This window comes from Vitis riparia, chromosome 7 (genome assembly GCF_004353265.1).
Source record: "Vitis riparia cultivar Riparia Gloire de Montpellier isolate 1030 chromosome 7, EGFV_Vit.rip_1.0, whole genome shotgun sequence".
NCBI classification, from domain to species: Eukaryota; Viridiplantae; Streptophyta; class Magnoliopsida; order Vitales; family Vitaceae; genus Vitis; species Vitis riparia.
In genome coordinates, this window is record NC_048437.1 from 6,837,922 (window position 1) to 6,851,152 (window position 13,231).

General features: G+C 35.1%; 1 protein-coding gene across 2 annotated transcripts; it reads right to left on the reverse strand.

Moving 5' to 3' along the window:
* Positions 1-243: 243 nt before the first annotated feature.
* LOC117919468 (MADS-box protein SVP) lies at positions 244-6,883 on the reverse strand. 2 transcript variants are annotated; one of them, XM_034836676.1, is made up of 10 exons: positions 6,785-6,883; positions 6,468-6,651; positions 5,912-6,130; positions 1,708-1,786; positions 1,508-1,572; positions 1,330-1,429; positions 1,200-1,241; positions 1,054-1,095; positions 813-967; positions 244-533 (listed from the first exon to the last, which is right to left on the reverse strand). In XM_034836676.1, exons 3-10 carry the CDS (start codon positions 6,091-6,093, stop codon positions 515-517), a joined length of 684 nt encoding a protein of 227 aa, XP_034692567.1. In that variant the 5' UTR covers positions 6,094-6,130; positions 6,468-6,651; positions 6,785-6,883; the 3' UTR covers positions 244-514. The 2 variants fall into 2 exon arrangements, with proteins under 2 accessions (XP_034692567.1, XP_034692566.1); XM_034836675.1 differs by lacking the exon at positions 6,785-6,883 and having other exon boundaries at positions 6,468-6,774.
* Between the last annotated feature and the right edge of the window lie 6,348 nt (positions 6,884-13,231).

A 13,231-nucleotide genomic window follows, 5' to 3' on the forward strand; every position in this document is an offset into this window, starting at 1 on the left:
TTTTATATGAAAAATATGGTCTTATAAATTGAAATTTTTTTTTAACATTTTAATTAATAAAAAGTTTTTAATATTACATTTATTTAATTAATTTATATTAAATTTTGATCATATATAACTTTCCATCTCACTGTATTTAATCTTACTTAAATTATTTTCTTAGTATCAAACATACCTTACGAAAACTGCAAATGAAAATAAAAGAAAACATGAAAAAAAAAAATAGTGAAAGAGGCCATCATATGCTATAATGTGCTGTCACACCCTGGCATCGATTCCATCACTATATGCGCTTTGCTATAAAGGACACACGAGGTTATATATACCAGAGTGCATTGACAAGGTTCAACTTGCACCTTGAAATATTACCGTCTCATTGACTTGTAATCGTGTGTATATATAACATATAGCGTGGGGGTTAATTTTACATTCCATTTAATTGAGTTGATGTTCCTGAAAAACTCCATTCTCTTCAGCCATAATAGTTACCGACTTCCTCCACTAACCATACCCGTCAACCAGAGTATGGCAGCCTGCAAAAAACACATACACGGCAGAAAAATGAAATTCTGCAAAAAGGGATACCCATTGAAAGCTATGTGAGAGGTTTTTCTTATGTATGGTTTTCAGCAAGCATAAATTCAGAGGGTTATTTGATAAAAATGGCGGTAAAATAACCTACCTCGTCAGACCTATTGTAAAAATTTACTGCTCAAATGACATTAGCACTAAAGAAGAATTGTCTGTGCTTATGGAAAGATGAGCATATGGACACAAGCCATGCCGTATTTGGATTAGTATGGTAAACTTACCCCAATTTGAGGGATGTATCTGAACTTTCATAGTCTTGTGGAGGCCCATTGGAGTTGCTAACATTGGTTACAGACTCGGATGATTGGCCTTCCTCGTGGAACATGTTTTCTGAATCACCAGCAACCTGCCTTCGGCGGTTGGAAATCTCTACCACCTTCACACAAACATTCCCATTACAATAAAAATGTAGATGAAAAAAAATGCATGTGCCAAGACGAGAGAGGTGATATCAACTCATACTTGTTGTCTTAATCGCTCGTTCTCTTCCATCAATTGGACACCCTGCAAGTGTTGTTGATTTGAAGGGAAAAAAAAATTAGAGAGAGAAAGAGTACAAAAAAAAAAAAAAAAAACATGGATTGAGAGGGACTGCATTGATTATTTACCTTTGACTGAAGATCGGTTATCTCTTTCATGATTCTTTCACCCTGAGATGCATACAAAATATATCCCAAATAACAATTAAAGTGGAGCCTATGAGTGTGCAAAATATATAGAAAGAAAATGGACATGGACCTTTTTTTGTATCACTCGGCTCAATCCAGCTTCAAGGGATTTCTCTAGTTGCTGCAGATCTTCTATATTTAATCCTTGAAGTTCTTCTCCCCTCATCTGCCTGTTTTAAATTGGCACATGCATCAACATTCAATTTACATATAACACCATAACTGAGTAATAAATGACAAGATTATACCTCAGCTTATGGCTTTTATCTGCAACTTCCTTGCTCAACCTGGAGTGATTGTTGTTTTCTACTAGCTACAATGCAAAATTTCCTAATCTTCAGTAACCAAACAAACAAATGAAAGGAAAAGGGTTGTATCGATTTGTCAGAGATGTAGAGTGAATTATTTAATATTAGATTGCATAAATTTATACTGTAGAGAAACTGACCTGCAACTCAAGAGATGGTTGCACAAGTTTCTCAAGGTTCTTTGATTGTAAACTATGCTTCTCAAGTATCTCTTTCATACTTCAAAAGATAAAGTATTACAGTCAGAATCCAGAATGCTCTGAAGTTAAATAAATAAAAGATAAAATTAAAAATTACAACCCATATGCCATCCTCAACAATAGAAAATGTCAGCAGAATTACTAGCAACACGTGGCTTCCAAACAGTCTAAAAAACTAGTTGAATTACAGTCTCTTGAAAGGACATACCAAATGAACAACCTTTTAGTAAAATGAATTCGTATTATATTCATGTTGATCTAATCCATGCCAACACCACATGATACACCTATTCAGTATTTGCACCTTTCACTGCCTCCCTCAAACATAATAGGAACTGGAATAAAATCTATCTTCAAAATTTGAGGGAAATTTAGACCAGCCCCCTAGTGCCACATTCTGTCAAATAACTGAATGTTTCCGACAATGGCCACCAACTGTTAGATACAAAATAAAATGGTGAAAAAAATGAGGGCACAAATGTCACTGATGGGCCTGAAGTGGGCACTGTAAGAATTAATCATTTGGAAGGCGAAGCCAAAAGGACAGATTAGGAGTTTCAATTTCAAGTAAGCTCACATGCAGTATTGAACAAAGCATGAATCAATACATATACTATGGAAAGCATGTTCCACCAATGGAAATGATAAACCAATTAATATTAGATTATGGTAATTGTAAAACTTTTACAGACTAAGCAGTCAGACAATCTTCTGCCCAACTGTCTCGGTTTGTTTACAACCTAACCTCAATAACTCTCCTGATTCCCAATCTGGTTTTTCATATTTTCCTTTCCTCTCATTCAGGTCAAAATATAATCTCAGAGAGGAACATGCTAGTGGTTATGAATCCAACAATTCTGGCAACACTAGTAGGCATCAGCTACAATTTATGGGCGGAACACATGATATAACCAGGCTACACTCAAGAATATGATCTCACATCGTATTTCTAAAGCTGTTACTAAAAAAAATTGTATGTTTGAAGATGTTATTGAAATAACGTATATTTTTCTAAATTTCTTTTACAAGGCTACACATTGGGAACCAATTTTGGTTTCACTTCACCTTTTAAGCAAATTGACAGGTGAAAATATCATATCAACATCACTAACAGTGATGTGTGACGATTCTATTTCAATACTTACTACCATGTGATTCCACCATATGTTGATTTGCCCTTACCAAACATCCAAAATAGAAAGGATTGATTAAGTCCTCATTAGTTGCTTATCCATCCTGGATACTTGAGTTGGCCGCTCTGATATGTTTTGGTCCTTTCCATCTAAACAGAAGGCAACGGTCAACATCATAACTATTTTCTTCCATGATTGCAGACCTCCCTGTTTTTGGCACCAAAGGTTTTATTAAAATATCAAACAACTACCGATGGTTTCCTTTCTCACATGTTATAAGGCTATGTTTGGTTCCTAGAAAGTACCAAGGATAGAAAAAAATAAACTCATATTTGGTTTTATCATGGAAAATACCAAAAATAAATCAAAGACAATTAAAACTAGCAAGGAACTTATATATTTTAAATTATTTAAATTTTATATACAAGTTAAATGTCCGCTTTAGAACAATTGGAGTTTCTTATTTCTCACTCAGCTTATGGCGACCTCTCTGAGATACCCCATCCCATTATAGTTTCCAAGTTTTGTTCTCCTACAGCAGCCACTATTGCTTACTCCTATTACTAGTTTCAGTGGATCTTCTTCCATGTCTTCATAGAAAACAAAATGAGGATATTTCATTCCTTTTTAAGGTCAATATTCCATTTATAAAAATACATATGCAAATGAAAAAGTACCCACATGATTCCTGCTGTTACACAACCAATTGATCAAACAGACTACACATGCATATCCAGCAGACCAATGCTAAAACACCTCACATCCCAGGCAACCTGAGCTTGCATGCTGCTCAATAAATGGGGAAATAAACATCAACATCACTAAGGTTTGAACTCTTATCTGCATGAATTAAGGTTTGATTACCATGTTAAGTTACAAATTGACCTAAAAGCTTAAGTTATTAGATGATAAATCAAGTATAAATATCAAGCCAACCTGAGCTAAAACCCTAACAGATGCAAAAATGGCTGAAAATCTTGTTTAACTAAGATCAATACATTGACATCTAAAATGGAAACAGAATCCATTAACAATAAAAAGAGTTCTCTACCAAGACCTAGTGCTGCATTAAAGGGGTGACAAGAGAGAGAAGACATATAAGGATGAACAAATAAATATCATTAGTCTGAATCTTACAAAAGCTAATTCAACATCTAGTGGCAATGAGAAGAAAGACCACTATAATAACAATATAATCAAAATCATTTCTTAAGCAATCAAATCCTACAACCCAATTCCAGCAATGGAAAGCTCACAATTCTCAGACCACTAAGATTTGGTTCGTGGAATCTAATGAAGCCTGAATCATAAACACATTTAAAGTAAAAAAAAAAAAAAAAAAAACCAATATAATTCATACAAATCATCCAATTGCTTCATCCTCTAATCAAGCAAATGTATTTAGGACTACATAAAATAATGTTGTTCACCAAGGGAATCCAGCTTCTATAGCAAATGTATTTAGAACGGCAATCCTTGCTACCTAGCAGACGAATTGTTTATCCAAAATTAATTGCAGAAAGTTTATTCCCCTTAAGAAGAGGCAGCTAACAAAGAGCCCACATGGGGCAACAAATAGCTCCAATGAACCATCAACCTGAAGTCATAGTCAATACCATTAATACTTGCTTTGTATTAACAAGAGACTGAATCAGACTCATCCATAGAAGTAAGCCAGCAGCATCCTCATGAATAAAACATAGACAAGGCTAAAATTAGTTAGATGTCACACTTCTAACGGTAGAAACCCAAATTCAAGAATTTCCATTTCATCTGAGTTTCCACTGAATCAACCTTCCATGTTGCATCTTCTAATATGTGCACTATACCACAATGAATCTAGGAATACACCTAATTGTTGTTGCGTATAGACAAACCCTATGGTATCAGTAACTAATAGTTCCCAATTCATTTTAACCACAAGGCAGAAAGGGGTCACCCACATAACAATGTTACAATTTTTCACATGCTTGGAGACATCAAATCCCCAAAAGCTCTAATCTTGATACACATTTTTTATTCTTGCAAACCAGGCATTCCAATAAATGTAGATTCTGACTGCGTAATGAGGTTGTTCATAGCAAATTTATAGTCCTACAATGGATTGGCTTTCCACTGATCCACGTGCTGTCAAGTCGTGAAGGCATCGATGGTCCCAGCCTTATGCTTCAGTTGGATTCTAGCTGGACCACCCAGAAGGAAAAGATAGAAAAAAAAAGAAAGAAATCTGAATTTGATGTGATACTAGGGTGATCCAAAAGCATAGCTTCCATAACCGCTGAAGCCTATTAGTTTTGATGCATTTCTCATGATTTTCACCTACAATATACCAAACTTTTAGGCCATATTTTTATTGCCATACTATAGTTTTTTTTTTCGTTAGGCCTACTTGGAGCTATTTACAGATGCCTTTAGCGAGGGGACATTGAGCATCTATCCAGTTCTCTTGTTTGTACAGAAACCAATGAACCGTAACCGTGAGGCTTATAACACATCCACATGTAACTCTTTATGCAGTTTCTCACCTGTATATATTCTTGGGAATAATTTAGACTTTCCTGTCGACACTCTTCATATTGCCCATATCCTGAAGTCTCTTCTTCCTCCCAAAAGTTCATATATTAAATGAAAAAAAAAAATGATGAGAAGAATCCCATAACCTAATGATGGACTCTGCGCTAAAATGCCACCATATGGTTAACGTGTATGATGTTGATCTGTAATACCCAGATCTCAAGAATATATTCTGAATGCTTCCTCAATCCCATCTACTCATCAAACTCCATTTATAAAACAGTATTCAAGTTACCCACTTCTCTTCCCTTTATTTGTTCCTATTTGCATCAGATTTCAAGATGAAGATCAAACCCCATCATTCTCTTTCTAAACTACAGAGTTGTAGTGAAGATATAGGAGAGAGAAAGTGGACATACAACTGAGCAAACTTAGATAGACGATAAAACATAGTTCCTATGTACATATATGGAAGTTGGATGTTTAGAGAGAGAGACCTGGAGCTTGAGAACTCGAAGAGCTTGCCAGTGGAAGAAAATATGATAAGAGCAACATCCGCATCGCAGAGAACGGAGAGCTCCTCAGCCTTCTTGAAAAGTCCCCTCCTTCTCTTAGAAAAGGTCACTTGCCTAGCAGTGGCGTTATCAATCTTCTTGATTTGAATCTTCTCCCTCGCCATTTCAGCTCCTTCCGAGCACAATTATGACCAGAAAAAACTGGAAAAAAAAAAAAAAACCACATCAAGCACGGAATAAACCGGCATACAATCTGACGAATCAACCTAAATGAGAAAAAAGGCAGAAACGCTTTCTATATAGAGATTGTGTATGATGAAAGCAATGAATAGAGAGAGACAGTTACTGAACAAAAACGGCGGCATTTTGCCAAATTTAGCCAAGAATCAAAGCCAAAGCCCTAGGTAAATAAAAAGACAGAAACATGGTTTCCGTTTCAGATCCAAAAGGGGTTGAACCATAGACATTTTCACCAGTTACAGCTCATTGAACCCAGAGAAGGTTGAGATGGGGATTGCCAAAAACATTTATTACTTACCAATTTGGGAGGGTTCTGGTGTTGGGTCTGGTGCAGTGTCTGTTTTATGAGGGCTAAAATGCCACCAATGGCAAGTGGTAAGAACGTGTGAGAAAGTGTAAGAACAACCAAAAGGCAAAAAAGAAACACCCTTTTATAGCGAGGCCGTCTCTTCTCTTCTTTTTCAATTCCTTCACTTTAGTTTCTGCAAAAAGTTAGGAAGATATGTGACTGGAAACAAAAGGAAGAAGAGAGCAGATGTTTAAGAATTTTCTATTTGGGCGGTATCCTTGTTGATAAAGTGAAGCAACGACCCACTCCCACATCTTTTCCCTTACCTGGTTTATTTTCCTTTTACGAATTCTGATTCCATTATACCATCTCTATCATTCGCCGGCATCAGCCCCACTTCGATTTACAACCAAATTTTTTCTCCAATAAATAATAAATTATTGGTCTTTTCAGCAACCTACCATCCCCTGTGCCACGCATTTTTTCAATATACCAAACCCCGTCTGGTTAATTTTCTTTAATACTTGTAAAAATCCACATTGCCCATTTTTCAATTCCAAACTTCCAGCCATGTAGTGGAGAAAAGTATAAATTGCCAAACAACCACCTACAGAAATGCAAAATACGTTAATGACTACGTATAAAAATAGAGGGTATAAGTTAATAACCATGACCAAACGGCACCGTTGCAGTCGGAACGTCCGCTTCCCGTACCGCCTTTTGGCCATGCCGGTGTCAGCTTGGCCTGTCCCACGGCACTGCTTCAAGGTATTCATAATTGCCTACAAAGTCCCTTGTTCAATTATTGGGCGGCCCACATTTTGCCACGTGATGGGACCTACAGTTGGATAGTAACGTGGCGACATCTTAGCGGGGTAATGATAGTGATGAGTTCAGCGGCTGGCGGCCTGTACGAACGTCAGCTCAGCTGACTGTTGACTGAAAACCTACTTTTAGAGTCCCCAGTGCCCACAGTCTGTACTCCTCCTATTTTTAATTTAAATTTTATAATTTGATTAATAAGTTCATATTTTAAATTATATTATGATTTTAATATTACAATTTATTTTAAAGGTAGATACTTTTACACTGATTTCCTGATGAATTGTCTACTTCAACAGATGAACTGTACGATGACACGTCCGTGCAGTGTTTGATGGGCTTTTTTTTCTTTTTCTTTTTTTCCTTTGGCATGATTCCTTTGGTTTTATTTATTTTTAGTGTGTGTATTGAATTTTGGAAGTGCTGGTTGAGGTCAAGTTTAGACTGACAAAACAGTGCCCTATTTATAGTTAGTGAGAGACATTTCACCAGTTGGCTTGTTCCCAAGGCTTAGACCTATAGGCTGGCCGCCCTACCTAATAGGCTAATACCTTTGCAGGGGTGGGGGAGAGCAGAGGCGAGAGCATTGTCCGGGCACTCGCTGGACGACTCCTACTGCTTTGGGTCTTTTATGGATGTGATAATAATTAGGTCATCGGGTCTTGGCTGGAGGATTAAAAACTTATAATATTGTGGGGTTTTAAGATAAATAAATAAATTTATCACTGTTTTTAATTTAAGATATTTTTGTTTTGACATTCTAGCGTTTTTTTCTCCCATTTTCCACCTTGGGGGGGATCTAGACTTGCATCAAATTCTCACATTCTCTCCCATTATCCATCCACCTGGGTCTAGGCTTTCATCAAATTCTCACATTTTCTCTCACTTTCCGCCTTGTGTCTAGCCTTGCCTCAAATTCTCACATTTTCTCCCATTTTCCACTTCAATGCTAAAATAATAGTGCTGTAGTTTTCAAAATGAGCACTAGTATAAATCTAAGTTAAAGGTAATGATTTATCTCATAACTCATATGCCATATCTAAAACATAGTCATTAGTATTCTTATAACTACCGATATGACCATAAATCATTTATGCCAATATTATTGCTCAATTCGTGATTTATGATCTTCGTAGATCCTTATAATGTCAATAGATCATTTAAGAAGAAGATACATTATTTTGGGTTTTCATATCTTCTCGAATTTAATATAAGTCCTTTTGCTTTTTGGGTTTTTCTCCTTTTTCATACGTCAATTGTTCAAGTTATGTCCATTATTGGAATATTTGTTCAATTTACATATTTTTAAGTGTAATTTGTATATCTTTATAACATTTGTACACCTTGATTGTATTTTGTTTATAAACCTTATATATTTTCATAAATTTTTTTAATGCATCTTATTTTTTGTAATAAAAAACATTGTGTGGACCCCGTATTTTCGGCTCATGCATTTTTCACTTGATGGTGAGCTCGATTTTAATTTGAAAAATGGTTTTTATTGATTAAGAAAATGACTTGGAGTCGCTACTTATTTTTGTTTTATTTTTAAAGGGTAAACAAAATAAAAAATAAAAACCTTAAGTGTGACTCCTTATTTTTTGAAAAGGTGGTGTGTGAAAAACCGGATCAGGATCGGGGGTTAGGTTACTTGTTGGGAAGGTACGATAAATACCATAGCACCCCTCTAAGTCCCTAGAAACAGGTCCCTATTAATAAAATGGAGCTGATGTGGCAATTGATGAGGAAAATAATGAATACCCGAAACTATCATGCACATATGAGAACCAAAACATATATATAGAAAAACCAGAATGTGAATAGATACGTATCTGGGCGACGAGCCACAATAAGCTTATCAAAAAGTGAGGTTAATACACAATTAATAAATAATTTCAAGCATGTCATAGAACAGAATAACATCGATCATGCATGTCAATTAAATTAATCAAACAATCAATCAATTATAAATTCACTTATGTTGAGCCCCCACCAAAACCCGTTTATTTTACATGAATTAATCCCATAAATTCCATTAGTCGAAATTACGGAAAATTCGTTCATGCTTATTAAAATCAAGAGGAGCAGAAGATTGTTTGAAACCATAATGGAATTAAAGCTATTCGAGAGAAAATCGGGTTTTTGAAATTCATTTGAAAAATTGGAGTCTCGAATGTTATTTAAAGAAAATTGGGATTTTAGAGTTTATTTGAAGATCGGACTTTCATAAATTAAATGTGAGAATGAGAATTTTTAGAAATTAAATTTGAACGAGGTTGGAAACTTGAAAATGATTTGAGAGTTCGGGATTTTGAATGAGGGGATAAGTAGATGAGTGAATAAGTAAAGGAATGAAATAACGATGGTGAAATAATAAAGTTTAGGTAAATAATTGCGAAAGATGGAATTTTAGAGATTTGAAAATGTGAATTTAGAGATTGAAAACTTAAGAATTTATTTAGATATGAGATATTTGGTATATGAATAACTGAATAAATAAGTTGATGAGATAACATTAATAACGAGAATAATCATTAAATGGCGATATATGGACGGTGGAGTTTTTGAGATCGAAATTTAGATTTGGAAGTCGGATTTTGATGAATTAAACTTTAACAATTAGAATAAACAGATAATATGGAATAATAATGCTACTTAACGGAAACAATATTTTAAACGAATAGGAAAGGAGCAGTGGAATTTTAAGATTGAAAATTAAGTTAGGACGTTGAATTTTTGAAGAGTTGGACCTTAAATGAATAAAAAGATAGGGGATAAAAATTTTAGTTAACGAAAATAACATTTAGGCGAATAATAGAATTTCTAAGCTTGAAAGTTAAATTGAGATTTTTGAAAGATTGGGCTTTAAATAAATATGGGATGATGATTCTAATGGATGAAAATGAAATTTAAACGGATTGTAGAATTTTTTTTAGAATTGAAAAATTAAATTAAAATATGGAATTTTTGAAGGATTAGACTTTAAATAACTAGATAAATACGGGATTAAAATTCTAATTGATGAAAATAAGATTTAAATGAATATTTGAAGAATTAAATTAAGACATGGGACTTTTGAAAAATTACTTAAAGACCTAAGTTTTGAAAATGGGATTTAAAGTTTAGAATGTAGAAAAGTCTTTGAGTCTAATATAAATTAATTTATACAAAAGTTTTTCGTATATGGTGATTTAGACATAATTTAAAGATGGAAAGGTGAAATATAAATTATTTTGTGTTTTGAAAGGATATCCAACCTTAATAATTTGTCATTTAATCGTCTTCGAGTTGAATTAAATAAATTGGTAGAAATAGAATAAGATAACGAATAAAAGGGAATAATTGAATTAATTAATTATGGATATTAGAGATTTTTAAGAGAATTATTTAGGATTTGGGCACCCTAAAGGGCTAAATTGATGTGGGCATGGGCCAGTGAGGGTGGCTAGCATAGGGGGCATGGGGCCTTTGATTGAAGCCAAAATATGTGCTCTAATGGCACATATTTGATATGATTTGTGCACCAAAGGACATTCAAATCACTTAACTTGACCTAAATCAATGCTAAGACCCTAGCCATAAGTTTAATCTATACTTTGGAGATTTATCTCAGGTTCAAGGGAAGAAAATTGTGCAAATTGAATGACTTTAGATTTTGAAAGATCAAGAGAGGGCTAAACGAGGAAATAAGTGAGTCAAGACTCATTGAACGTAAGGAAAGGCAAAACAAGGATATCATGAGGTTGGAGGATGATAAATGACCATTATGGAGTAAGAAAGAAGGCAAGAAAACATGGGAAATGAGGCATGAACCAAAATTCAGTTGCATGGAAATTTAGAACTCAAAAATCTGATGGCATTGTATACTCTAACTTTGAGGACAAATTTTGAGCACTTTCTGGAGTCCATTATATACATACTATATATCGTTTCGAAGCTTGGGAAGTCAGGAGTCCAACCCTTCAAACGTTTTTCAAATCGGAGCTGAAATGAAGAAGTTATGGTCATTTGAAGACAACTACACCAAGTTGGAGGGTCATTTCGAAATTCAACTTCTGATTTCGAAATTCAACTTATGGATTCGAAATCCACTTCGAAATGACACCAATTTCGAATTCACCCACTGCCACTTTGATGTTCCGCCTCCTCTACCTTGGGAATTGCATCTAAAGCACTCCATCCGCCCTGGATGGACCCCACACGACTAAAAATCACTATTTTATTATTTTTTAATCATTTTTAGGAAATTATTTTGTAATAAGTGGCCAATGAGAGTGTGCCACATGTTAGGTAATTAAGGATATTATATAAACTCTCTCAATTCTAGGTTTTAGGGATCTTTGATTTTTTTCTATAGAGTTTGACATTGAAGGTGGAAGAAGACGAGAACTTTGGTTTGTTTTATTTTTCTTCTTTATTGAATATATTGTTTTTAGTTTCTTTTTATTCAAATTATGGATTTTTACTCTATTATGGACTGTGAATGTGACATCACCCCCATGAAAGACTAAGAGCCAACTTGGGGCTTGAAGCATGAAAACCTAAGAGCTAGGAAACCTATAGGGACAATGGGTAAATTATTATAACAATGAGATTAATTATTGGTTGGGTAACAATTTATCATTTTTTTTATCCTATCATTGTGAGTTCGTTTAGGGAATGATACGGTAGGTTATTACTTGATACTAGTGATTCTTGGTAATTATTGATCATTAGTTATCCTCATCTTACCTACCGTTATTTGCCCCTAAACAAAGCTATAAGGAGTAGGAAGGGTTAAAAAGTCAAATCTTAAAGTGATAATCAATCTCATTCAATTGATGGTTTTATGAATCTGTTTTAAAAAGGAAAAATTAGGTTTCGGATATAAAACTCAACTTGATCACGAGTGGCCAAGGATTCCAAAACCCTAAGATCATATTACTTAAAATACCATTGTTTTCTCTAATTTCTATACCATATGTTGGATTGTGGAAAACCCCAAACTTGAATCAATTGAATTTAAAATCAATATTCATTTTTTCTTATTAATTTAATTTCTTTTACTTAGTTTCACATTATTCACATATTGTTTTTCACTTAAAGATTTAAACAAAAACAATTCATTTATTATAGTATTGACAATTTTCATAAGCTAGTATTTGAGAACGATACCCGGAATACTACAAAAGCCATAGTGACTCTTTCTCTAGTTTTTCTTGACCAGAGTTACTACGTAAAAAGGCTAAGTATTTTGGTACAATAGAGAATTACGGTCAGCCTTTCATCAACATGCTTGGGTTGGGCTCCAACTCAAGCCCAAACCCGTCACCAAGAGCTTAGGTCCAGGCTCCAACTTAAGCCCGAGGCACCATCACCATAAAAGCTTGGGCCTGGGCTCCAACTTAAGCCCAAGGCACCATCACCATCAAAGCTTGGGCCTAGGCTCCAACTTAAGCCCAAGGCACCATCACCATCAAAGCTTGGGACTAGGCTCCAACTTAAGCCCAAGTTCAAGGCCAATATGGGCAAGCCCAAAACGCATTTCTATCACAAACCTGGGTTTGGGCTCAAACCTTCACCTATGGGCAAGCCTAAAAGGCTCCAAACTCCCTCGCAGCCCACCACTCCAACCGGATCCTTCCTTCAACCCCACTCCCTGGAGACCCTCTTATGCTAATGGAGAGTGCACTAAAGATGCCTCACATATAAGGAGAGGCACGGTTTTTTTGGGTATGTGAGTAATGGGCATGCATGAGAAAGCATGGAGAGTGGAATGGATTCATGGCGTGGTGTAGAGAGAGAAAAGGTGGTAATGGGTATGTGAATGTTTAGAGAGAGAAATAGTGGTGATGGGTATGTGGATATTTAAAGAGACCATGTGCATGAATGGTTAGGATGGGTGGGGTGATGAGAAAACAGGTATGGAGGGTGGAGGGTTGGAGATGGATGTGGTGGGGTGAACATTTGCA